The 26,874-nt window shown below is 44.2% G+C and overlaps 1 protein-coding gene across 7 annotated transcripts in view; it reads right to left on the bottom strand.

Moving 5' to 3' along the window:
* SCML4 (Scm polycomb group protein like 4) overlaps positions 1–26,874 on the bottom strand; it is a 119,965-nt gene that overhangs the window by 10,741 nt on the left and 82,350 nt on the right. For 4 of the 7 annotated variants that reach the window (XM_037743953.1, XM_037743952.1, XM_017543736.2 and 1 more), the window contains one exon: positions 5,016–5,306. In XM_037743953.1, the coding sequence (XP_037599881.1) occupies positions 5,016–5,306 (291 nt within the window). Of the gene's footprint in view, positions 1–5,010; positions 5,307–15,866; positions 18,887–26,874 lie in introns of those variants that run through there. The other 3 variants (XR_005202667.1, XR_005202666.1, XM_017543737.2) reach the window with 2 other exon arrangements.

Genomic DNA, 26,874 nt, shown 5'->3' with positions numbered 1-26,874 from the left:
AAAGGGTTTGATCTCTAAGCCCCTGCCTGCCCCTTATGACACTGGGCCAACCCCTCACACCTCAGGCTGTTCACACGAAGAGAGTCACCTCCTTCCACAGCTGAAGGTGGTATCAGCATGTCCCCATGCAAAACACACTGAGGGCAGCCACAGCCAGGCTTCCCGTCCGTCCCGGGCTCTGATCATTCCCTATGGACCTCATTGTCTTCATCCATAAATTGTGATTGTTTGTTATTTCTTAAGAACATTTTAACAATCAAGAGAATGTGGCTCAGGGCTAGAGCCTGACCATAAGAATCTTAAAGGGGGAAATGTCGTTGTCTCTGACAGGGACCCCTGTGTCCTCAGGCTGCCTGTGAGCTGCCCAGGTCCTCTTGGTTTCTGGCAGCTGGAGCTGGGTTGGGAGGACCGGGGTTGGTGAGGGGAAGAGGAGAGAGCTCTGTTCTCAGCATCTCCAAGTGACCTGCTCCCGCTAGATGCATCCTTTCTAGATACAAGGCCATATCAAATGTGTGAGGCGCCCAGGCTAGCCCATGATTATGGCAAAATCTTGTGTCTTGAAACAGTGCTGTTTTTCATTATTTCTATTTATTGCCCAGGCTGGAGTGCAATGGGGTGACCTCAGCTCGCTGCAACCTCCGCCTCCCAGGTTTTCAAGTGATTCTCCTGCCTCAGCCTCCCAAGTAGCTGGGATTGTAGTTACGCACTACTCACTCTATCTAGAGTTTTCAAGATACCATGAGGTGAGAGAGATGAGAGGGAAGAGAGCCCACTCAATCCTTAGAGTTTAATCAGGTTTTTATTTAAATAATTTGAGACTAGCTGGCCTGCCTGTGTGAGGAGAGAGCATGTCTCTAGAAACAAGGAGAGATTGTAGGCTTGACGCCAAGCTGAGCTGAGCTAGACTCCTTCTTGGCCACCAGCAGACACTGTGACCTCCTGGCAAGCACTGTGGCCTTTGCCGGGAAGCCTCCAGCTGCCCCACCTCCCCGCTGGCCCTCCCTGGCTGTCTTTTCTGGGGCCTATTCCAGCCAGCTCCACTGTCCCTTCTCTGGGAAGACTTTCCTGGCTCCTAAGGGTAGGCTCAGCCCCTCCCTCCCCATCTGATTCTCCCACAGCATCCACACTCTTCCCTGGCAGCAATCAGCACAACTCTCATTCAATTTGCTTAATAATTTGTTGACATTTGTCTCCCTGGAATTGCAGACCCTTAGAGAACAGGGCTGGCGTCCGTCTTGTTCACAGATCTGTCCCCAGTGTGAGAAGAGCCCCTGGCTCACTGTATCCAGGAGGTCTCTGCTGGCTAGGACCAACCAAAACCTCTCTGAGTCTTAGTTGCCTCATCTATAAAACATCTTTCTGGGCTCTTGCGAGGAGTAAATGGCATAGTGTTGTAAAGCATTAAACAGGATTATTCATTAGGTAGTTACTATGCTTCTTGTTTTGATGATGTCATTCCATAAATGGCCAGTAGATTTGTTTTTCTAAATTCCAGAGCCACCAGCTCACTCCCCTGTTCAGAAATGTCTAGTTTACAATGACTACAGAGCAAAGTCCCATCTGCCTGACATGGATCCCAAACCTCCCAGCATGGTTTCCCTGGTGTCCCTGCATCAACTCTTTTTCTTTTTCTTTCTTCTTCTTCTTTTTTTTTTTTTTTTGAGATGAGGTTTCGCTCTGTCACCCAAGCTGGAGTGCAGTGGCATGATCTCAACTTACTGCAACCTCTGCCTCCTGGGTTCAAGTGATTCTCGAGCCACAGCCTCCCGAGTAGCTGGGATTACAGGCCTGTGCCACCACGCCCAGCTAATTTTTGTATTTTTAGTAGAGACAAGGTTTCACCATGTTGCCCAGGCTGGTCTTGAACTCCTGACCTCAGATGATCCACCTTGGCCTCCTGAAGTGCTGGGATTACAGGTGTGGGCCACCGTGCCCAGCACAAACTCTTTAATTAATCAGCTCTTGCCATGCCTTTGTCCACTTCCTCACACAGAATACTGTTCTCATTCTTTTTCTAGCTAAATTATCTCCATCCCTCACCCAATGCCAGATCCTATCAAATCAAAATCCAGCCACAGGAAGCATTTGGGTTGTAATAGTAACAATGTCAGATTGACTTCATCTCTTGATTCTGAATCTAGTTGTGGTCATGAGTTCTACCATGTGTCCTGTTAAATGCCAAAGTCAGGAAGCTTTTGTTATCCAAACCCTCTTTATGGCTCTCGGTGATTAGATCTTGGATGAGAGACAAGGAAGAGCCCTCAATCCTTCAGCAGAGCATCAGCAGACGCCGAGGAAATGCGCCCTGGGAACACATCCCCTCGGAGCCCACTGGCAGCAGAGGTGGACGTGATATATCTCGACTGCAGGAGGTGAAGGGTAAGTACCGCCAGAGAGAAGGCCGGGGAGTTTGTCATGTCATCAACAGCTACCCCTCTGCCTGCAGCCTCATGCAGTTTTCTGGCTTCTGTGGTTTTAAACCATTTTGATTAGTCCCACAGGGGAAAAGGCCATTTTGAAGTCTCTTCCATGGTTTTTGACTTAGGTCAAACCCTTCTGAAGAGGTATGGTTTTTTGACGACAACTGTTTTTACTTGGGATGGAACTTCAGAGCAATATTGAACAGTCATTTGGGTGGAAGGGTGGCGTGTGGGGGGACACACAGCAGGCACCAGGGTGACCACTAGGTGAGGCATGGGTGAGGACACTCATGGTTTCTCTCAACTTTAACATTCTGCCTCTGAAGTCAGCGTGGTTTTCATCTCCATGGTTTCCAAACATTTTTAGCTGTGCAAATTTTGTTTAAGCAAAGCACATATAGAACCCCACTCTGCAAATGTGAAAAGGCCCTGCTTAAAGACAGGCAGGGTGCCTGGAGTCCTGTCTGCTCTTGTTCCTTCTTCTCTATCTCTTAGAATCTTGAAAGCCATCAGGCATGATCTGAAAACCCCTAGGGTTTTGAAAGACACAGGCTTTGGAGTCCATTGAAGTCAAATCCTGGCTCAACCCTTGATTTACCTTCTGTTGAGCCTCTTCTTCTTTAACATATCAATACCTTTTTATTAATAATAAATCATAAACATATAACTTGAAATCAGTCATGAATAATGTGTGGAAAGTGTCTGGCCCTCTTGAGTGTAGGTGTTCAATAAATAACAGTTTGATACAGTCCTCAAACAAGCCCCCCTTTGCCAGGGCTGTGGGGGATTCTAATATGAATAAGAGGCTTCGCAAAGCTGAGGGTCCGTTCCCTTCTTTAGGATGGGCTAGAAATACAGATGAGGAAACAAAGTGCTGTGGGAGGGAAAAGGAGGGAGTGAGCATTTCTAATTAGACTTCCTGTTGCCTATCCAGCGTCATTTTGCACTTCTAACTCTGTAATAGCAGCCCTGATTTCCATCTGGAATCACAGTTGCTGGGAATGGAAACCACATTTCCCAGCATCCCTTGCAGCAAGTGGCCATGTGACTAAATATTGATCAATGAAATGTAAGCAGAAGCAGAAACCTCTTTGAGAGACACGGGTGCTATCCTCCCTCCCATCTTCTCCCCACTCACTTCCTCTGTCTCGCTGCTGAGAATGTGCATGGCTGACTGGCGCTTTCTGGTACCTGGGTTTTATTTAGCACCCTGAAGAAGGCACTGGTTAAAAGGAATATTTGGAGAATTCAAGTGTTAATAGACCTATAAAGGATGAATAATTTCATTTTTCTTCAGTGTATCACAAACGTTCAACAGTGAACGTCAACTGATACATCATGTAGCAGCTTTTCTCCAAAGACATTAGGTGGCTTTGTGAACCATCCCACAGTCCCATGGCGGGGGGGTTCCTGCTGATTATGAACAACTGGATTTCAGGGTCTCAGGCAAGGTTCTCTCTAACATATATATACGTTAGAGCTGATGGGCTGTGATCAGTTAAGGGATATGTTAGAAAGATCTACGCTGTAACTACTAACACTTATTGAGCTCTTATTACATCCTAGGCCTCATACTAAATGCAAGTATGAACTTCTTTAATCCTTCCAACAATCCAGTGAGGCATGTGCTGCCATTATTATTGATCGCAGTTTTATACGTGACGAAACCAAAGCACAGCTAAGTTAAGACTTGCAAAAGGTAGGCAGGAAGCAACAGATCCAGCATTTCAGCCCAGGCTGTGTGGCTCAAGTCCCAGTGATTATCCACTATGCGCTGTGGCCTTTATGCACTATCAGAATACTGAAGCTTGAAAATCATTTCTTAAAACGTCAGTCAGAACGGCCTTCAAGCTATTATTATAATCCTTTATCCCTCACAGCACTTTCGTAGATTGCATTCTGACAAGTTTTCTTCAGTGGTCGAGACAGAAGTGGCATTACAACCAGCACTGGGGGAATTTTGCCTAACTCTGCTTCTGCCCATGTATTTGTATCCTGAAAGTGACACCCGCTATGCAGGAGAAAATTCTTTACCAAAGTCTGGTTCTCCTTTTTCCTGGACAGAGCTAGCCTATAGCTCCCAGAGTCCCTTACAGTTAAGTGTGGCAAAATGGGATGTGAGTGGAAGTGCTGAGCATCACTTTCTGTTTGCAGGGAAGCGCCTGTGCCTTCTCCACTCCTCCTTTCCCTTTCTATTTGCTAAATGCATGGGGGCATGAAGGCTGTAGGGAGTGGCAGAGCCACAGAATACACAGAGCCTGTGTCCCTAAACTGACATACATCCGTGAATCAGGAACATTTCCCTTCGGCTCCTGAACGAAAATTTCCACGGTATTTGAACTTGTATACATTTTGAAGTCTACGTATCCTATGGCCTAGCTACCCTAATACATGGTTTTCTCTGCTTATGGTCAAAGGTTGAGATTGGCTGTTTTTGAGAACCTCAAGAATCCATGAAAGGGCCTGTGGAAATTCCGGATCTCCCAGCAGTATCGTGTTTAAACAGCCACACCCCCCCTCCCCCAGACACTGTGCTCCCTGGGCAAGGGCAAGGGACGTTAAGTCAGCGGGAAGCTGATGCATGCATTACATTACCACATCTGTTTCCTTCAAGGGAGGTCGCGTTTCTCTTGGGGCTGGAGGCTGGGGGCCTCAGCCCAGGTGCTGAGGGGCCACCAGAAGACATGGGACTGGTGCGGGGACCACCAGAGGTGGCAGCAGGACCTCCCCCAAGGTGGCTGTCTCCAGAGTTCTGCCTCTTGCAGTACAGTGAGGAGGAGGGGGGCAAGGATCCTCTGTGGTTAAAGGTGGAGGCGGCGGGGTCCATGCCGTAGCGGTTCATGCCCACAGGGTGCACCAGGTACTCTTCGGTGGTGACTGTCTTGGCTGAGCAAGAAGGCAGCACAGAGAAGCAGATATCAGAGAGCAGTTCAGGAAGCTACCAGACCCTCCGTTTTGGCAAACCTTGCCTTGCCAACATAGTCACCAGTATCTGTGAGGATGGGGAGAGGAGAAATGAACCCCATAACACAGTTCCAAACAGCATACCTGTCAGCAGGCTGAGACAGCTGCCTCACCCACAGAAGCATATTATAACAGGAATTAGAAGGTGTGCTCCTCTGTGCTTAGAGGAAAATTAATATTTTGGCCATTGATGACTTAAGAATAAGCCCGAATCAGGCCAGGTGCAGTGGCTCATGCCTGTCATTCCTGCACTTGAGGAGGCTGAGGAGGGTGGATCACCTGAGGTCAGGAGTTTGAGACCAGCCTGGCCAACATGATAAAACCCCATCTCTACTAAAAATGCAAAAAATTAGCCAGATGGAGTGGTGGGTGCCTGTAATCCCAGCTACTCAGGAGGCTGAGGCAGAAGAATTGCCTGAACTGGGAGGCAGAGGTTGCAGTGAGCCGAGATCGCGCCACTGCATTCCAGCCTGGGCAACAAAAGCGAAACTCCATCTCAAAAAAAAGAATAAGCCCAAATCAAAGACTTTCTCCCACAGTGGCTCTGCCCTCACAGTCTCTGCTGGCTTCTCAGAATCTCCCTGTGCTCCCTGCTCTTGCTCGCCCACCAGCACAGACCCTGTCACCTGGCTCAGGACTCCTGGGACAGATCAAGCAAGAGTCACAATGTCCCAGAGTCAGGAGAGACAACTGTGGCCTGGGTGGTGGCCCAGATGCCACAGTGCTTTCTCCCGACACCTTTAGTCCCGATACACACGAGGGCAGCCACCTTCTGCCAGGGCTAACAAGCAGGGACACAAGTACTGATATGGACAGCCCCACAATCCTCCCCAAACCCTTCACAGGAGAGCTAAAGAGTCAGGCTGAAGTGCAGGGGGAGGAGAGGACTTAGAGAGTCTCCCAACCTCATCATCAGTGCCTCTTAAGAATACCAGGACTTAGTGTCCTTTTTTTTTTTTTTGAGATGGAGTTTCAATCAATCACTCTGTCACCCAGGCTGGAGTGCAATGGTTCGATCTTAGCTCACTGCAACCTCCACCTCTCAAGTTCAATCAGTTGCCCTGCCTCAGCTTGTCGAGTAGCTGCCCGGCTAATTTTATTTTTAGTAGAGACAGGGTTTCACCATATTGGCCAGGCTGGTCTTGAACTCCTGAGCTCAAGTGATCTGCCTGCCTTGGCCTCCCAAAGTGCTGGGATTACAGTCCTATGCTTTTAAAGTGCAACATTGAGCCTGTTGATTTCCCTGTGAGCTATACCTGTGACCTGTGGCCAAATGGTGGGTTTTTTGTTTGTTTAATTATTTTTATGTGGGTTTTTTTTTTTTTTTTTTTTGGGGGTGGGGGGTTGACTAGAGAAATTATAGGAACACAAAAATATAACTATTCTAGTCCATCAAATAAGGACAAGATCATGTCTACCTATCCCCAGCAATGATTATCTGTGTATTAGATACCATCAAAACGATCTTGGTATTCCAAAAGAAAATGCAATCAACAATAACAACAACAGCAAAACCCTCTGGATCCTCCATGATTGGCAATAAAAAACAAATTGAGGCCACAAGATCCAGATGTCTTCTCCATGCATGGATTCTTCCACAATGTAGGTATTGGATATTAATACTTGATTTTATTAGGGGAGCTAGCAGATCTTCTTATAGTTGGGGACAAATGTGGAGTCTGACCGGAAATAAAAGTCATTGCAGATGGGATACAGTTAAAGCAGTGCTTAGAGGTAAATTTAGAGCTGTAAATGCTTCTGCTAAAGGAAGAAAGATCTCAATTTAATAACCTAATCTTCCATCATAAGACACTGGAAAAAAATTTAAAGCAAAGAAGGAACTGATAAAGATTTGAGCAAAAATTAATTCAGTCAAGAATTTAAAAAAAACAATAGAACTCAATAAAACCAAAAGCTGCTTCTTTGGAAAAAGAATAACAAAATTTCAATCCTTTAGCTAGGTTGACAAAAAATAAAGAAAGAAAAAAAAGGAAAGAGAGAGTACTGAAATTACTAGAATCAGAAATGAAAATATGAGAGGACATTACTACTGACCTTACAGAAATTGAAAAAGATTTAAAAAATACAGATGTTCTTTGCTTACAGTGGGGTTATATCCCAATAAATTTATCATAAGTTAAAAATACTGTAAGTTTAAAATGTATTGAGCATACCTAATCTACCACACATTATAGCTTAGCCTAGCTGACCTCAAATATGCTGAGAACACTTAAATTAGCCTACAGTTAGACAAAATCATCTAACACAAGCCTAATTTTATGATAAAGTATTGAATATCCCATGTAACATAAGAATACTGTACTGAAAGTGAAAAACAGAATTGTTGTTTAGATACTTAAAGTATGGTTTTCACTGAATGTATATCGCTTTTACATGACTGTAAAATGAAAAAATCAAGTCAAACCATCTTAAGTCGGGAACTACCTGTTCTATGAACAATCGTATGACAGTAAATTAGATAACTTAGATAAAATGAACAAGCTACTAAAACTGACTCAAGAAGAAAAAGACAATCTGAATAGACTTGGAACAAGTAAAAAGACTGAATTAATAATCAGAAAACTACCCACAAAGAAAGCCCAAGCCTGGATAACTTCACCGTTGAATTCTGCCAAACATTTAAAGAAAAAATAATATTAATTCTTCACACAAATTCTTTCAAAAAATAGAAGAGAGTGGAATACTTCCCAACTTCTATGGCAAATACTTCAACAAAGCCAGGATTACCCTTATACCAATACCAGACAGACACAGCATAAGAAAACTACAAACCAGTATCTCTTATTCATATGAATATAGAAATCCTCAACAAAAAAACTGAACCCAGCAACATATAAAAAGATCTATACACCATGACCAAGTAGGATTTATCCCAGGAATGCAAGCCTGATTTAACATTCAAAAATCAATTAATGTAATATACCATATGGGTAGACTAATAAAACAAAGATCACATAATCATCTAAACAGATGCAGGAAAACATTTGACAAAATCCAATACACTTTTGTGAGAAAATCACTCAACAAACTAGGAATAGAAGGGACTTTTCTCAACCTGACAAAGGGTATCTGCAAAAAACCTATAGCTAACATCATGACTAATGGTCAAAGACTGGATACTGTGCCCCTAAGATCAGGAACAAAAAGAGGCTGCATATTCCAGCTACTTCTATTAACATTGTGCTAGAGGTTCCAGCCAGTGCAATTAGGTTAAGGAAAAGAAAAGCCATCTAGATAGGAAGGAAGAAGTAAAACTATCTCTTATGTGTATGAAATCCTAAGGAATCCACTTAAAAGACTATTGGAACTAGTAAGTAGTTCAGCAAAGTTGTAGGATACAAGATCAATGTGCAAAAATCAATTGTATTTCCACACGTTTGCAATTAATTGGAAAATAAAATAGAGAATAATTCCATTTATAATAGCATGAGAAAGAACAAAATAGGAATAACTAGCAAAAGTTCAAACATACTCTGAAAACTACAAAACATCGTTGAAAGAAATTAAAGAAGATGTAACTAAATAGGGAAAGAAATCTCATGTTCATAGATCAGAAGGCTTATTTTTAGGGTGGCAATACCCCTCAAATTGATCTACAGATTCTGCACAATCCCTGTCAGAATCTTCGCTGATTTCTTGGTAGAAATTAACAAGCGAATTCCAAAACTCATATGGAATTGCAAGGGACACAGAATAGCCAAACCCATCATGAAAAAGAAAAACAAAGTAGAATCACACTTCCTGATTCCAAATTTAGTACAAAGCAACAATAATCAAGACAATGTGGGAGGTCATCATGTTAAGTGAAATAAGCCAGGCACAGAAAGACAAATATCACATGTTCTCACCCATATGTGGGAGCTAAAAAAAGTGAATCTTGTGAAGATAGTAGATTGGTGGTTACCAGAGGCCAGGAAGGGCAGGGGTCAGTGGGGATAAAGAGAAGTTGATTAAAGGTGCAATTCTATGGTTTTACAGAAGAAATAAGGCCTAGAGTTTAAGAAATCATTTGAGTGACTATACTTTACAACATCTATTAAACATTTCAAAATAGCCAGAAGAGAATAATTCAGATGTTTCTATCAGAAAGACAAAATATTTAAGGTGATGGATATCCCAAGTACACTGATTTGATCTTTACAAATTATATAAATGTATCAAATTGTCACATGTACCTTAAACACATTTGCATTGATTTTAAAAATTGTTTAAAAAATCAATAAATAAAGCCAATGTCACTGGAGGGGGTGGAAAGACGGTGTGGTTCTGGCATTTGGATAGGTATACAGATTAATGCAATAGAATTCAGAGTCCAGAAATAAATCCGTGTGTCTATGTTCAGCTGATTTTCACAGGGGTGCCAAGACCATTCAATGGAGGAAAGAACAGTCTTTTCAACAAATGGTGCTGGGACAACTGGATATCCACATGAAAAAGACTGAATGAAGGAAAACCCTTATTCACACCATATACAAAAATGAACTCAAGTGAATAAAAAATGTAAATGTAAGAGCAAAAGCTATAAAACTCTTAGAAAGAAACATAGGGGGTAAATCTTTGTGACCTTGGATTTGGCAAAATATTCTTAGATTTGACACCAAAAGCACAAGCAACAAAACAGTAAAATAAATTAGATTTCATTAAAATTAAAAACTTTTGCACTTCTGCACTGGGCATGGTGGCTCATGCCTGCAATCCGAGCACTTTGGGAGAAGAGGTGGGCGGATCACATGAGGAGTTCGAGACCAGCCTGGCCAACATAGTGAAAGCCCGTCTCTACTCAAAATACAAAAATTAGCTGGGCATGGTGATGCGAGCCTGGAATCCCAGCTACTCGGGAGGCTGAGGCACGAGACTTGCTTGAAACCTGGGGGAAAGAGATTGCTGTGAGCTGAGATCATACCACTGCACTCCAGCATGGACAATGGAGTGAGACCCAGTTTCAAAAAATAAAAAAAGACATCATCATGAAAGTAAAAAGACAACTTGCAAATTGAGGGAAAATATCTGCAAATCGTACACTTAATCAGGGACTTGTATATCTTGTAAAAGGGACTAGACTTATACAACCAACCTGTATAAGGGACTAGGCTGTATTAAGAATTACTATAGCTCAATGATAAAAAGACAACCAAATTTTAAAATGAACAAAGGACCTAAATAAACATTTCTTTAAAAAGATATACAAACGGCCAATAGACACACATGAAAGCTGATCCATATCATGAGTCTAATCAAATCAAAATCAAAATGAATCACCACTTCACACCCACTAGGAAGGTGATAATCAGAGTCAGATGACCAGGCTTGGTGATACCATAGAGAAATTAGAGCCCCGCACCCTGCTGGTGGGAATAGAAAACGATGCAGCCACTTTGGGAAAAAGCCTGGTGCTTCCTGAAATGTTTAAAGTAGAATTACCATAAGAACCAGCAATTATACTCCTAGATATGTACTAAAAAGAAATGAAAACAAATGTCTACATAAAAATCTGTACATGAATGTTTACAGAAGCACTATTTATAATAGCTAGAAAGTGGAAGAAACTCAAATGGCTATCGACAGATGAAGGAGTTTTTAAAATGTGGTATATCCATACAACAAAATATTATTTAAGCATAAAAAGGAATGAGGTACTGATACTTGCCACAGTGTGAACGACCCTTGAAACATTATGCTAAGTAAAAGAATCCAGCCACAAGAGACCACATGTCAGATGATTCTATTTACATAAAATGTCCAGGAAAAGCAAATCTATACAGACAAAAAGTAAATTAGTGGTTGCCTAGGGATTGGGGTTGGGGCATGGGGGTGGGTGACAGCAAAAGGGTTGGTGGGAGGTTTTTTTGAGGTGATAGAAGTATTCTACAATCAACTGTGCTGATAGATGCACATCTCTGTATACTAAAAGTCATGGAATGGTACTTCAAATGGTGAATTGTATGATATATGAATGCTATCTCAATAAAGATTTTTTTTTAAAAAAAAAGCATTTACAGAAGTTCAGTACTTTTCAGATGAGGTTATGAACATATTCTCAATATTCTCAAGAATTATATGCAGTCAAGTGTAACAAACACTGGTCACCAGGACACGTGTAAGCTAAGCAGCTGAAGATGTGTGCTCCGTGCCAAATACTGTGCGGCTTATGAAGTGTTGTGAGATGTCTTCAGGACCCTGCAATGCTACATCTTTGCCTTGATGGCCGTGGCTGCATCTCTTCCCTCTGGGTCAGAAGCCATCAGAAGGGAGATTCTGAAAAGGACCTGGCTATGGAGCTATATACTAGGCTGCTTCCTGAGCGGGGTGAGGGAAAGGAAAACTAACGTGTACTGAGCGTCTACTATCTACTATCTGTGATCTAAAGCCAGTGAGTCATTACATTCCTTTTGTTGGAAAGTTCTCGTAGCCTGGGATACCAATCCTTTTTGTGTCCCACATGTCAGGTGCTTTAGTATATGTGAGAAAGCCACATGCAGTATCTGGCATGGTGCCTGGAATAGTGGAAGTGCTCGATAAATATTTATTGAGTAAACATTAGAGCCAATGTTAGCTGTAAGGCTTCTGTTACACAGAAGATGCATTAACATTGATATTATAAAGAGCTTACACATAAATTCTTTATGTAGATTTATGATAAACAATGAAAAAAGATTTAATGAAAACAGTATCCCGCTTATTAAACACTTTAAATTAAATATGCCTACGTAGTTCTGATCGTCTAAGGTAGAGAATGCAGATAATTCACCAATCGGCACTATAGTTGGAAAATACAGATGCAGATGAAAGACCATTCCCTTATTGCAAAGTGTGGAAATGGGGAACAAGGGAACATGCACTGAACTGGCTTAAAAACTGCTGATGGTGGCGGGGCACGGTGGCTCACATCTGTAATCCCAGCACTTTGGGAGGCTGAGGCAGGCGGATCACTTGAGGTCAGGAGTTTGAGACCAGCCTGACCAACATGGTTGAAACCTGTCTCTACTGAAAACACAAAATTAGCTGAGTGTGGTGGCAGGCACCTGTAATCCCAGCTACTCAGGAGGCTGAGGCAGGACAATCATTTGAACCCAGGAGGTGGAAGTTGCAGTAAGCCGAGATTACGCCACTGCACTCCAGCCTGGGCAACAAGAGCAAAACTCCATCTCAAAATAAAAATAAATAAATAAATAAATAAGCTGCTGATGCCTGTGGGTGAGATCAAAGGTAATAAAAGCCTCTGGGCTATGATCCAAATGAATAAATCAGAAGGGAAAACAAGCTTCAGAGGGCATCAAGCAATACCCTCTACTCAGGCAAAGGATGTGCCAGTTGCAAAGTCTGCCCAGGTAGACAACCGTCAAGATAAAATCAACAAACCCCAGATGTGGCTCAGCATAGTGGCTCCTGGGTGGCCGCGAGTGAACAGCACATTCAGATGCACACACTGTGGTGGCTTCCAGAATTGGTGAAATTGATCTGTTCAAACCCAATTGAAACTGCATTTTCTTCCCTTTTCTATAGAGGAGTCTGATACATCATAGCTAAACGGAAAGTGACGGATGCATTGATGACCCTCATCATTCGGTGGCAGGAAGGAAAAGGACCTTCATAAGCAGCCAGCCCAGCATTTCCCCAAATGTTAAATGTGTCCCACTTGTGGGACAGGGGACCACGTGGGTGCATTTGTTTCCTAGGACTGCAGAAATGGCAAGCTGGGTGGTTTAAAACAACAGAAATTTATTCTGCTGTAGTTCTGGAGCCTACCAGGCTGAAATCAAGGTGTTCACAGGGCCAGCTTCCCTCTCGGGACTCTAGGGGAGGATCCCTCCTTGTCTCTCTCTAGGCTCTGCTGCTGGCAGGCAATCTTTGGAGTTCCTTGGCTGGAGACACAGCGCCCCAGTCTCTGCCTCCACTGTGGTGCTCTCCCTGCGTGTCAGGATCTGTGTCCAAATTTCCTTCTTCTGCCAAGGACACCAGTCATGGGATTAGAGCCTTAAATCAGTATGACTTCCCCTTAACTTGATTACATCTGCAAAGGCTGTATTTCCAAATAAGACCCATTTCCAGAAAAGTTTCCAGATACCTTAGAATTTGAACATACACAATTCAACCTACAACAACCAGTAAATGTTATCTTTTTATTGTCATGTATTTCAATGTACATCCATGACATATACTTAGCACATCAAACAATGATTTCACTGATACAATATGATTGCTTAAGCTGACTAATGGCTGAAGTTAAAAGACATGAATGATGTAAAAGAATATCTTGAGTAGACAGTTCTATACGTGTTATTCAGACACAGTAGAAATTGCGAAGGTGGTAAATTAATCTTTGATATGCATTGAGCTAGCCCCAACCTCTCTCTTCAGACAGGGTGTTGTCTAGAGAAGAAACTATGGTAGATCACTGAGTCTCTTATCTGAAACATTCCCCAAAGAGATTTTGCAATCTCCTTTAGAGTGAGGCCATTGTGTTATGAATATCATTGCCTAAAAGTTCCTCCTTACAACTAGCCTCAATCCCTCTTGCTTCAGTTAAAACACATGACTGCTGGACACACACCCTTTACACTATTCAACCTGTTAGGTTATCCAGCATGCAGAACTTCTAGGAGCTTAAGAATTTAACTGAACAGTGACATATGTTTGTTACTTAAGTCCAATATTTAAAGTTGGTAAAAAGAAAGGAACAAGTCAAGTCTGTATTTGGAGAGGGAACCCCACTTTTCAATCGCTTTTGTGGCCAACTGGTGAGCAAACACCAGATGGGGCCAGCAGACCTGCTGGAGGATCTAACTCCCGCACCCAGACTCCTGGTGCTGACAGGTGAAGGCACTCATGGTCTCTTCCTCCTGTGTCTGTACAAAATCCTTTTCCATATGAAAGAAGCTGTCTTGTCACCCTGACACCTCTCATAAACAAGAGGCTCCAACCCAGCCTATTTGGGCCATTTAATTGCGGTGGAGAATGACAGCTACACAAAGCAAGGTAAATGAGTGCCTTTTTATACACTTCTGTAACATCGCGCCCAGCCAAGAGACGAATGTTGACATCTATGAATCATTAAATCTTTTCTTCCAGAAAAAAAAAGAGAGTAATCTGCCTTTTGTACAATCAGAAGAACATGCTTAAATAGAAAGGAAAATGCACACGTGGCCCCATCAAAGAAATCTGCCACATTTTCAAGGTTTGGTGTCCTGGGAGCTTTCAGGAGAGACTGATGGTCCTTTTTCACCATCGCTGAACCTGTTTGTGGACTATGGTTCCCTCCAGCCACTGTTTATAAAGCCTATTAGTGAGGCCAAAGAACACTCTAGAAGAGTGTAAGCCCACTCAAGCCTCAAGGGATACCTGTTTGCATATGAATCTGAACTGTGCCTAAGCCTTCCCGTTTAGGGAACAAAGCTTCAGGGTTCTGAGTCCAGAGTGTGTGGATTCTTCCCTCGTGCCCTGTCCTCGGCTGAAGCACGGGATGGAGATGGGGTTAGGGAACGTCCCTGCATCCCAGGCTTCCAGGACACCCAGGTGCAGCCAATTTCTGCTGCAGTCCTGGAGGGTCAGGTGTGAGCCCCTGGAATGTAGAGAACCCCCAAAGAGAGAAGCAGAAAGAGGAAGAGGCACAGGAGAAAGCCACGAGCAGAAAGCCAGAAACAGAAAGTCCCAAAGCAGAGAGGGTGACAAAGAACAGGAAACGGACTTTGTATAGAAAACCACAGATGCTCCTGACCAAGTGTCAGCTCTCTTCTCACTTAGGACACAGACTTAACTGCTCACAGCTCAGTGGGCTAGGACTATTGACTTTATTTTTAAAAATTAAACTGGCATTTAACTTGGATTCTCTAACCAAATGAAGTCCTGAAACACAACAATACCACAATGCAAGATTATTCTCACGTAATACTATTCAGGCAATAAGAACCAAAAAATCTAGCCTTAGACACTATTCTTTGTCATCTCTAAACAGTTCTGTCTGTCTGTCTCTCTCTCGCCCTCCACTCCCCAAATCAGGCTTCCCAGTTGGGGGAGCAGCTGCAGAGTGAGTGCTTTCCATAATCAGCAGCGCCACCTTCCTCCAGGCTGGGAGCCCTGGCCTTGCTCAGGATGGATGGGCTGACCCCTTCGCAGGGCTGCCCAGCCCTGCCGGCCACATAAACCCTGCCCAGGCTTCGGTCAGTGCCCTGTGGGCTCCGCGTGTGAATGGCTTGGCTCAGCTTGCTGACAGAGATGGCAGCACCAGAGACCCCTAACCCTGAAACTCAGATCAGAAAAGGCAGGAATGCAGTTGGCAGATTGGTAGAGCTGTGGAGCAGCTACCCGCCTTTGCTCAGCCAGGTGCCGTCACCTAGAGAGCACAGGAGAAGGAGACCTGTGAGGAGAGGGGCAGGAGGGAGGAGGCGCAGGAAGCAGCAGCAGGTGCTCATGCCAGCTGCACCTCTTTGACTCGGAGCCCGGACACAGGTGTTCGGTGCCTACCTTTGTGGTTGTGCCTCTGCCACCTGGCAGCCTCTCCTTCCCTCCTCTGGGGGACCGCCGGTTCCCAGCACGTGCTTGGTGCTGTGGGAGGCAGAGCGGCCTTCTGCTGTGAATCTCTAAGGAACTTCCTGGTGACCGAAACCTGAAGATTGCCTCGCCGCATGCAGCCTTGCAGTGAGGCTCCTGTGGAGGTTTGCAGATTTTCTCTTCTCAGACTCAGTCCCGCCCCTTGTTCTTGCAGATAAGGGAGTTTTCCCTTAGGGCCCTCTGTGGCCTCCTGGCCCAGCCTTTCTGGTTCAAAGGGCACAGGGCCATACTACCTATGAGGCTGAGCATTTCACTCACTTCAATTACATTTTCCATTAACTTGGTCTCTGGCCAGTATGGATTTTCTCTCTAAGGTTGTCTCTGCAGTTCAGATCACTCAGCCCTGAGAATCAACCTCATGACTCCCCTCTGGTCCATTTAAGTACATTTCTATTTTCTCTCCCCTAATGAGATGCACAGCAACCAACCGTAATTTTAATGCCTGACACCTGAACTTCTTTAATCCTCTTGGATGTTTCTGGTTTGCCTGAGACTTTGTTCTATGCCTAGGGGTTGATTTCCTCCTTTGGAAATTTTGACCAAAGGCATTTTTGACCAAAATCATCTGTTTGGGATAATGAATGTCCTTTCTGTGCTCTCAAGAGGAGAGCAGGTTCCCTTCCACACTCTGTATGATCTTGCAGCTTTGCCAAACTCCACGCCCTGCTGATGAGGATTCTGAGAGCTGGGGGAGGCGAAGTGGGTGGGACTTCCTGTGGTCATGCTGCTTCCTCCACAGCCCCCACACTTTTTTGGTCTTTCACAGAACTTTGGGGGGAAATTAAAAGTGGTCCTTAATCAGGAAAATGCTGAAGTCCCGGGAATAGAGGACACCTTGTAAGTTTCCTTTCTAAATGGACATCTTGACTTGAGAGAGGTTCACAGCGCTGCTAGCATTGCTCACGCTGGTGGAGCAGTTGCCGTGCTGTGACATGCTCTGCAAAGGGGCCCACCTGGCAACAAACCAACAGCTCGTGGGAAACTGAGTCCTGCTGACAACCGTGGGAAAAAGCTGGAAAAGTGGATCCTGCCCTCATTGAAGTTTGAGATGCAGCCCTGTGAGAAATTCAGAACCAGAAGTGAGTCTGGGCCTGGACCCCTGACACACAGAAGCTATGAGACTGTAAATATTGTTTTAACCCCCTATGCGTTGGGAGTAATTTATTACACAGCAACAGATGACTAAAGTGGACAGAAAAGGGGAAGCTGTTTCATTCCTCCTGATTCTGCATATCCGGATTGGAAGTTGTAATCATTCACTCAGCAGTAGCTAAGTAGCTAGGATATATCTGGTACAGAATTTCTGTCCAATTCTCTACCAGGGAGTTTGTGTTTGTTTGCTGTAGTTTTTTTTTTTTTTTTTTTTTTTTCAGCAAAGGGTTTGTTTCTTATGAATGAAACCCAGAAAGCACCTACTCGTAGGAGAGAGTTCCTGAAGTTCGTCTTAGAAGCCTACTTGCTTTCCTAAGCTGCTTCAGCTCCTCTTGGCATGGTTCACAATTTTAACCCTCGTTCTCATGCATGACCAACAGATAAAGGTGTGGGTAACCTGCAGATGGCAGTACCTTAGGGTCTGCCATGGGGGCTCAGGGTTGTGGTCCGGCGGAATAACCAAACGCAGTCTCTAATGCAACCACTGCAGGTCCTGGAGGTCCTGGATCCGGAGGGCTGCATCCCACATACCCTGTCCCCTTGTTTCCACCAGTCCTTGTGCCTCCTGCGTTCTGAGGTGTAAATCAGAGAACTTGGTTTCCAACCCCTTGGATCTACTTAGATACCTGGCCCATCCTCCGGACCTACTCTTTGGTCAGAGGCAGGAGCTTCTTTGGACAGGCTCACCAGAAACCCAGAGCATCTTCTGCAGCGGACACGACACAGCTGGTTGAGAGAGGCTGGGAGACCCCCCCAGCCTGCCATCTGGCCAGCTCTACTAGCTCATGGAGAACTGAGAAGTGGGGTGCCACATGAAGAACTGTTCGCCTCATGGGACACAGGAGATTTTGTTATTTGAGGAGAGGGTGTAGGGTAAAGGTAGGGGTGTCTTTCAGAGAATTCCTGGGGTCTGCCTTCTAGGAAGAAGGGGTCCATTCGGCCTCTTTTCTTCAGGCTGCTTTTCTCCGTCACACCCCCAAACAGTAGAAAGCCTGCAAGGAGTTTACTGCCGGCATCATTCTGCTCCTCAAGTCTCAGGTGCTGGCATCCTTAATCCACAAAATCATTTGTGATTTAGACGAGAAGTGTGTTCACTTCTTTTTGTTTTATTTGAACGCAATTACTTTCTACCAAAATTTTATCAAAGGGGTCGACATGACTCAATATTACTCTAGTTCATATTGAAGTTACCTTGGCCATTTCAAACAACTTAATTGGAACATTCATTTATTGGTTAACAGTTATTGAGTAAATAACTTCCTCATTATCGACAGGGCATGAAAGAGAACCTGAGCCTTACAATGCAAAGGGATCCAATCAATTGCTGGACATAGTAAAGAATCCATTTTAAATTCTATGAAATGCAGGCTTTTCTCCAGAGGCCCTTTCTGTAAAAAAGAGATTGTATTTTCCCTTTTAGTTCAATATTTAAAAATATGTACAGATATCATAATTTAATGAAAGATATCACTGAAAATAGAATAAAGCTTTTCCTAAATGAATTTACATAGGCACATACGGAGAATTAAGATGAGGAAGCTTACCCCGGAGAACACTCCCCTATTCCATGCTGTGAGGGTTACAGCTCAGCCTCTATGGCCCTAAATGTCAGGAAAAATCTGAAGGCTTTTGTATTTTCTACAGAACTTGTAGATACTCTTTAGTTTGTTGTTGTTGTTGTTGTTGTTGTTTTTGAGAAAGAATCTTGCTCTGTCGTCCAGGCTGGAGGGCAGTGGCACAATCTTGGCTCACTGCAGCCTCCACTTCCTGGGTTCAAGTGATTGTCCTTTCAGCCTCCTGATGGGATTATAGGCACCCACCACCGTGCCTGGCTAATTTTTGTACTTTAGTAGACGGGGTTTCACCATGTTGGCCAGGCTCGTCTTGAACTCTTGGCCTCAAGAAATCTGTGCACCTTGGCTTCTCAAAGTGTTAGGATTACAGGCGTGAGCCACTGTGCCTGGCCTGGACACTCCTTTTCAACCTTTTCATCGAAACCTTCTGCAAGGATTCTTAAGACCAGCGTTTGCCACTAATAGTTTATTCTTCTTCCAAATGACCCCCTTTCTAATGCTCAGCTTGAGAATGAGACAGCTCATTTGTCCATGTGGCCCTTGGCTGTGACAGAACGAACATAGCTCTGAAATGTTCCAGTCACGTGGCCTGCACTGGGACACAAGCAGGTGCGAAGGCATCTGCAGGAACGCACCCTCCTTCATTCCTTTTTCTTTCTTTTTTTTGAGGTGGGGGGGATTCCAGTTCTTTTCTTTCTTCAAGTTTTTTAATTGTGGTGAAATACATACCACATAAAATCTTGGCTGGACACAATGGCTCACTCCTGTAATCTCAGCACTTTGGGAGGCTGAGGCAGGTGAATTGCTTGAGCTGAGGAGTTCGAGACCAGCCTGACCAATATGGTGAAACTCCGTCTCTACTAAAAATATAAAAATTAGCCAGGCATGGTGGCGGGCACCTGTAATTCCAGCTACTTGGGAAGCTAAGGCAGGAGCATCGCTTGAACTCTGGAGGCAGATGTTACTGTGAGCCGAGATCACGCCATTGCACTCCAGCCTGGGCGACAGAGAAGACCTTGTTTTAGGAAAAAAAAAAAAAAAAAAGATATTAAATACATTCAAAATGTTGCATAACCATCACCAGCATCTACCTCCGTAACCCGTCTTATAAAACCAACACTCTGTACCCATTCATCAAGATCTCCCCCTTCATTTCTTTTCTTTTTCTACCATCATTCTGTATAGTAGTTAAAACACCAGATCAAAGTCTGTCACTGTCTGGTGGAGTAGGCTATTCGTGTGGGTTTTGTAGGAATAAGGAAGTTATCTGGGCAGCTGGAATGATAAACTCTGCCTTCCCCGTGGGTCATCCAGCCAGAGCACAAGGACATGGAGGAAACATCCCATGGGGGAAAGGCAGGAAACCCAGAAGGAGAAGTGAATGGATCTTTCTGGAGTGTGGTTTCCTCCTTAATTTTGCTAACTGAGGGCTGGGTTTGTTCTGTTCTTTCGCATCTTTGCTGGAAGCAACACAGGTGCACCACAACCCTTTGTGAACGTCCATTGCGTGCAGTCAGCCTTCTGAGCTGAGAAACAGGGACCACGCCCCCCTCACCCCCCCACCCCACCCCCCAGCCAGTGCTGGATACAGGCCTTACGGTCAGCAGGACTTGGAAGGAAAGGCAAAGGGCGGGGGATGAGAAGACCTGCTCTCAGTTTCTTCCCCACTGCTGTCTTGCTCTGTGTGTGGCTCTGAACAAGCGACCTGGGCCCTGAGCACCTTACTGCATTACAAACAGGGAGCTTAGTACTATCTGGCAAATGACTAAAGGGATGGCTCCATGTAATGAAACTCATGCCTCTTGATTAACCCTGTTCCCTTTTAAAAATAAATGATCTTTCTCAAAGATACACATTCTCCATAGAGTTATTCTCTGCAATGTTATTATATTAGATAAATGTGTTGTTGAGCAAGGAGGCAGGTTTGACTTCTCCATGCTGAGTGTATAGGTTCAGTGTAATGGAACACCGTGAGTGACTGCTGCTCTGAGGGAGTTCTGGTGCCTGCTCAGAGACCACCAGCCAAGGAAGGAAACAGTAAGCCTCAAGAACAAATGTCCGTTCTCATCTTCCACCCCCTGCCATCTGTATATCAAAGAAGCTACTCAGCAAAAGTAAACAATCTGTCCCCATTATGCTAAACCTTCAAAAGGCAGGAAACCAACTACTAAATTAGATCTTGCAAAAGAGTTCAACTCTCACATTTGTGGTTTCCAAAGATCTCCTACTCTTCGTGAGCAGAGAATTTGTTCTGCCTATTGCATAGAATTCAAGTCAGTCAGTATTTACCGTGTATTTGCTATGTTTCAGGTTGTGCTGGGGACCCCATGGCCCTGCCCCTAGGTCTATGTAGCAGGAAGATGAGACCTGGACGTGGGGTCCTGCAATATAAGGTGGAATCAAATGCCACTGTGAATGTGGAAATAAGGATCTGGGGAGAACAGAGGGGTATCTTCGTATCTTCTTGGGATTGGGGAAGATTTAAAGGACACCAGAGACTGTGCTTCAGGTGCTTGCCAGCCACAGGGAGAAATCTGTTTGTCATCGTTCTTTCCTGTCTTTTACCCCCTTCTCCTGATGTGCAAGCTTTGTCTTTCTCCCTGGATTTATACAAGTGCCACCTTGATCCGACCACTCTCAAGCCCTTCTCTTCCTTTCCAGCCACGAAACACCTCCACTGGACACTGGACCATCTTCAGGGGCAACACTTATAGAGAGAAGAACCATCTTAGCACAGGCAGACTTACTGTACTGAAAACTTGGAATAAGTTTCTCTGTGTGAGCAGGACTCTGCCAGCCCGCCCATACTCTATCACTCAGCGTGTGGTCCCCGCTCTGTCAGCTGCACCAATATCAGTAGCACCAGTATCACCTGGGCACCTGTTCGAAAGGCAGACTGTCTTATGGAATGAGAAACAATGCAAGCTTGTAATGGTGAGCGGGTGGGAGGGAAGACGAGGATCAGGTAATGGGTACAAGGTACATTATTTGGGTGACGGATGCCCTAAAAGCCCTGCCTTTAGCACTGTGCTATCTATGCATGTAACAAAATTACATTTGTACCCCATAAACTTATACAAAATAAAAAATTTAGTTTAATTTTATTTTTAAAGAAATACAGGCTCTCAGACCCCACCCCAGCTTTGCTGAACCAAAATCTGAATTTTAGCAACACGCTCAGGTGGTTTTTGCACATTAAAGTTTGAGACGCACTGGCTAAAGCATATTTATACTTGGGTCTTTTTTTATTTTAACATTCAAAGACAAGATCACATTTTCCCCATGGTCATCTCATGACTTCTGACACAGCCACCAATGTTATCAAGTCCATCTTTCTGCCTCCATTCTCCTAAAGCACCCAGGGAGCTGCGCTACTTCCTCAAACAAACCACGTTCAGATGTCAATTAATAGAATTGGAAGGAAATAACTAAGTTCCTGGTCTCAGGCCAAGAACTCTAGCCTCCAGGCTGAATTCAGGCAGCGGGGAAGCCTGAAGGCTGATTTTCCCTAAACACAGGAAAAAGATCATTTGAAAAGGGAGTTTATAGCTTTGGGAGGCTGAGATGGGCAGATCACCTGAGGTCATGAGTTCGAGACCAGCCTGGGCAACATGTTGAAACCCCATCTCTACTAAAAGTACAAAAATTAGCTGGGCATGGTGGTGCACGCCTTGTAATCCCAGCTACTTGGGAGGCTGAAGCTGGAGAGTTGCTTGAACCCGGGAGGCAGAGGTTACAGTGAGCCAAGTTTGTGCCACTGCACTTCAGCCTGGGCAACAGGGCAAGACTCCAGCTCAAAAAGAAAAAAGAGAGAGTTTATATTTCAAAGATCTGAGGAAGAGATGAGGAAGAAGCCCTCCCTCTCCTGCAAGGGAAGAGGTCTTGCTTCTAATAGAGCCACTTTGTCTTGGTGTCCATACCTTCACCTCTGGGAGGCCCTTGCTAATCCTTTGAGGGTACCCTGCCCTCCTGCTGTACAGGGCTGTTCTCTGCCACCTCCAGCCCGGAACTGTCAGCCTGTAAGGGACCAGAGAGGACATCTTGCTCCTACTCTTCTGGGTGGCCAACAGTCCCACTAGTGACCCTAACAAGACACACATATTTGTCACCCACAATGGGGAGATCACTATCACCTTCCTCCCAAGCAGCCCTTCAAGTTGCGAGTGGCTTTGACATGTCAAAGCTCTTTACAATGTCAACTCCACCTGACTCCCAAGGGAACTATCTCTGGAGAGTTCCACCTGGTTATTTAACTGCCGAGTTCTCTCCCTGGGAGAGTGTTCCTTAAATCTGTGCTTCTCTAATGTGCCTTCAAAAACACCTGCGGATCTGTTATCTAAAAGTTTGGGAGGACCACTGAGCGTTTTGCCTTAGGTGGGTAATAGCAATGCCCCTGACCAGAGTTTGAGGGGCAAGACCTTAGATTTAATTCAATCTGCCTTTTGCTTACTTAGTCTCAGTTCTGTTCTTCAGGACCACAAAGAACAAAGCCACCTGACCTGCTGTCATATACTGGAACACAAAATCATATCTTTCCCAAATCTCTTTTTTTCTCCCCAAAACATCCCAGTTCCTCCATAGTTCCTTAGCTGTCATGGCTTTGCCTCTTCTTATCTTATTAACTGTCTTCTGGGAAGGTTCCAGTGAGTGTTGACAAACCCTTTAGGTGGATGGCACCAATCCTGAAACGCTTCAACTTGGACAGAATAGCCCTGGGGCCAAGCAGAAGCAGGCATTGTCCTGATTCAGATAAGCCCAGGACTTTGCAATCGGAACAATGTGGTCCTATGGATGTATGGAGCCCCAGATTAAAAAAAAACCTCCACCCTTCCCTCATCCAAATGCATACGGCTTTCTTGTCACAATGGTGAGAAAATGGATGATAAGCTAATTAATCCTCTAACATACTAGTAACTTGACATGTTATTTAAAGGAACGTTGACAAGGCAATCTTAAAGAGACAACATCTTACCCTAAAGGCAAACTAATGGTGTCATTGTAGGGCTCACAACAGACTGGTGGGAAAGACACGGAGGGTGAGGGTGCTGCTCAGAGGATACCATGCCATCGCTGCTTCTTCCACTGTCCCCAAGGCTCCCTGATGAGCAAAATTCACAGCACTCAGCTCTGCTGAGAAATCAGTGCCACAAGGTTGGATAATTTAGAGCAATTTATTTTTCAAAGTAGTTACAAGCTAGGGAAGGGCTCAAGAGAACAACTGGGGTCATTACTTCCAAGCTTCCCAGCTGGCTGTGAGGAAAACCAGCTTTCATCCGGAACCACCAGCTTCTAGAAAGGAAGGCTGTCATCCTCCTGGGTAAGATACTAAAGTGAAACCATTTTAGGTTCAGTTCTGGTGGAGCTGCAAGACAACAGATGCCGCATACCACAGTGAAGTGTGAGATCACCATGTGGGTCTTGCAAAAAGAGGTGGTGGAAAGCCAGTTTTTTACCAGTAGATGACTATCCACATTCGGCCTGCAAACGAGATTGTAGCGGCAGAGAAACAGGTTAACTAGAAGACAAATTATGAAGAAAATGATCCAGTGTCTGGCTTCCGTGTGAACACATGAATAGCTTGAGATCTGTCCTCTGGAGCTTGAGAGACAAGCTCTAAAAGATGGCTGTTGGCTGGCAGAAAAAGGAGAGGTGCCTGCAGAGATCAGCCGACACACCCAGAGTTTGTTTGGTCAGAGGATGTGTGGGTGTTTCTCAAGGACCAGATATGGGCCATCGAAAGACATAGATCTACAGCAGGATTGTCTTAGATCCTTTCCACAGAACAGTCTGGAGGCACAAGAGGGCTTCAGCTGAAAGAAACTGGAGATTTACCCCTAGAGGCCTTGACTATGGAAAGAATTGCAAGTGACTAGCCAGAGAAGAGTTGCATTTGTCCAGGCCAATGAAAGTGCAGGTGAGAGATGGTCACCAAAGAACCCAAATAAGAGCTCACAGGATGAAGAATCATCTTTAAACATCAGCTAGAAGCAGAGAGCACGATGCCAACTCACAGCAGGATTCATCACGTACAAACTCCCCTGCCTCTTGTGTCTCCTCCTTCCCCCATTCACCATGAAGGGTTCTGCCATCAAGGTTAGCTAGCTATGGGAGGAGGCAATAACACAAGCGGGGAGGCTGGGGAGAAGCCAGCCATGCCCTTCTTTATTGCTGCAGGCAGCTGGCCTGAAGCAAGCCTGAGCTGGGTTTGAGTGAAATTGAAAGTTCCGGGGCAGACTTCAAGTTCCAAACAGGTGGCATAGAAGCAAGCTGGCTTCGCTCCTCACCACAGAAAATCAAAAACAAACATACAGCACTGAGATTATAACCAGAAATATTCTAGAACTCAACTATGAAGAGGAGACAGTGCCTGGGGCCACAGAGAAGAGAAAAAACTCTGAGCAGAGGGTAAGAGAATCTGACTTCCACATTCATGCCCCTCCCTCCATCTGCTTAGCACTAAGCATGCAGAAAAATGTCTCCCAATTCACTGTTTCTAAGTGAAATTAAGGTAGACAACCAGCTTTCACACCATCTTGGTTTCCATAGCAAGAGGCCTGTCCTTGCCTTAATAGGAAGCATTGAGAGTACCCGAAGGGAGGTACTCCAAAGAGTACAGCCAGAGACAAGGGGGGAGGTGGAACTACCATCCCAGGACCTGAAAACTCTGCTTTGTTACTTGCCCAAGGGAGATTTCCAATCAGCGTATCTGTTATGTAATACCACACTATAGGTTTGTGTCATAGATCCCCTGGGCACAACCCCCTAGCCAGCCTTCCCACACTGCTGGGATATACCTTTTTGGGACCTCCCTCATTTAGGAAGAGCAGTGCTTCAATCATTCACTAGATCTAAGGCAAACCTGGGCTTAAGATGCCACGTAGAGCCAAAAAGTAAAAGACAGTGACCTGGAAATAAAAAACCTATAAACAAATATAGCCAATAAAAGCCAAACAAGTCAGAGAAGATTGAAATAAATATTCCTTCAATGCAAAGACATAGACATATATCCACAAAAAACCACCACCAACAGGGAACCATGATCTCCCCAGATGGCCAAAGCAAGGGACCAGAAACTGACCCTAATAAGATGGTAATATGTGAGCTCTCTGACCAAGAATTCAAAACAGTAGTTTTAAGGAAACTCACTGATCTCCAAGATAACACAGAAAAGCAATTCAGAAATATATCACTGAAATTTAACAAAGAGATTGAAATAATTTTAAAAATCAAACAGAAATCTTCAAACTAAGAAATGCATTTGCTGAACTAAAACAATTTATTGCAGGTTCTCAATAGTGAAGTAGATCAAGCAAAGGAAATAATTAGTGAGCTCAAAGATAGACTATTTGGAAATACAGTCAAAAGAGAAAAAAGGATGAGAAGCAATGAAGATCACTTATAAGATATAGAAAATTATCTCAAAAGACAAAATCTAAGAATTATTAGTGTTCAAGAGGGAGTCGAGCAAGAACAAGGGGTAGGGAGCTCGTTCAAAGATATAATAACAGAAAACTTTCCAAAACATGAGAAGGATCTAAATATCCATATATAAGAAAGGCAGAGAACACCAAACAGATTTTACCCAATAAAACTAATCCCAAGGCATGTATTATAATCATCAAACTCTTGAAGGCCAAGGACAAAGAGAGACTCTAAAAGCACAAACAAAAAAGAAGCAAGTGACATTTGAAGAAACCCCAATTTATCTGGCAATAGGCTTCTCAATGGAAACCATATAGGCCAGGAGGTAATGGAGCAGCATTTTCAAAGTACTGAAAGAAAGAAAAAAAAGCCTGCTATCCAAGACTACTGTATCAAGCAGTTATCCTTCAAATATAAAGGGTAAATAAAGTTTCTCCCAGACAAACAAAAGCTGAGAGAATTCACCACCACCATATGCATCTTACAAGGAATGCTAAAGCCAATTTTTCAATCTGAAAGAAAAAAAACACTAACGTGCAAAAAAAAAAAAAAAGAAAGTATAAAGCTTGTTGGTACCATTGAGCACATGGGCAACCCCAGAATTCTCTAACATGGTAATTGCTGTGTATAATCCACTTATAACCCTAGTATGAAGCCCAAAAGACAAATCTACTAAAAGCAATAATAGCTAGAGCAATCTCTTAAGAGACAGGTAACATCAAAATATATAAATCAAAGCGACTAAAAGTCAAAATGTAGGCGGGATGGAGTTC

The sequence above is a fragment of the Cebus imitator genome, unplaced genomic scaffold (genome assembly GCF_001604975.1).
Source record: "Cebus imitator isolate Cc_AM_T3 unplaced genomic scaffold, Cebus_imitator-1.0 Scaffold160, whole genome shotgun sequence".
Classification (NCBI taxonomy): domain Eukaryota; kingdom Metazoa; phylum Chordata; class Mammalia; order Primates; family Cebidae; genus Cebus; species Cebus imitator.
This window is presented reverse-complemented; position numbering and strand designations above follow the sequence as displayed.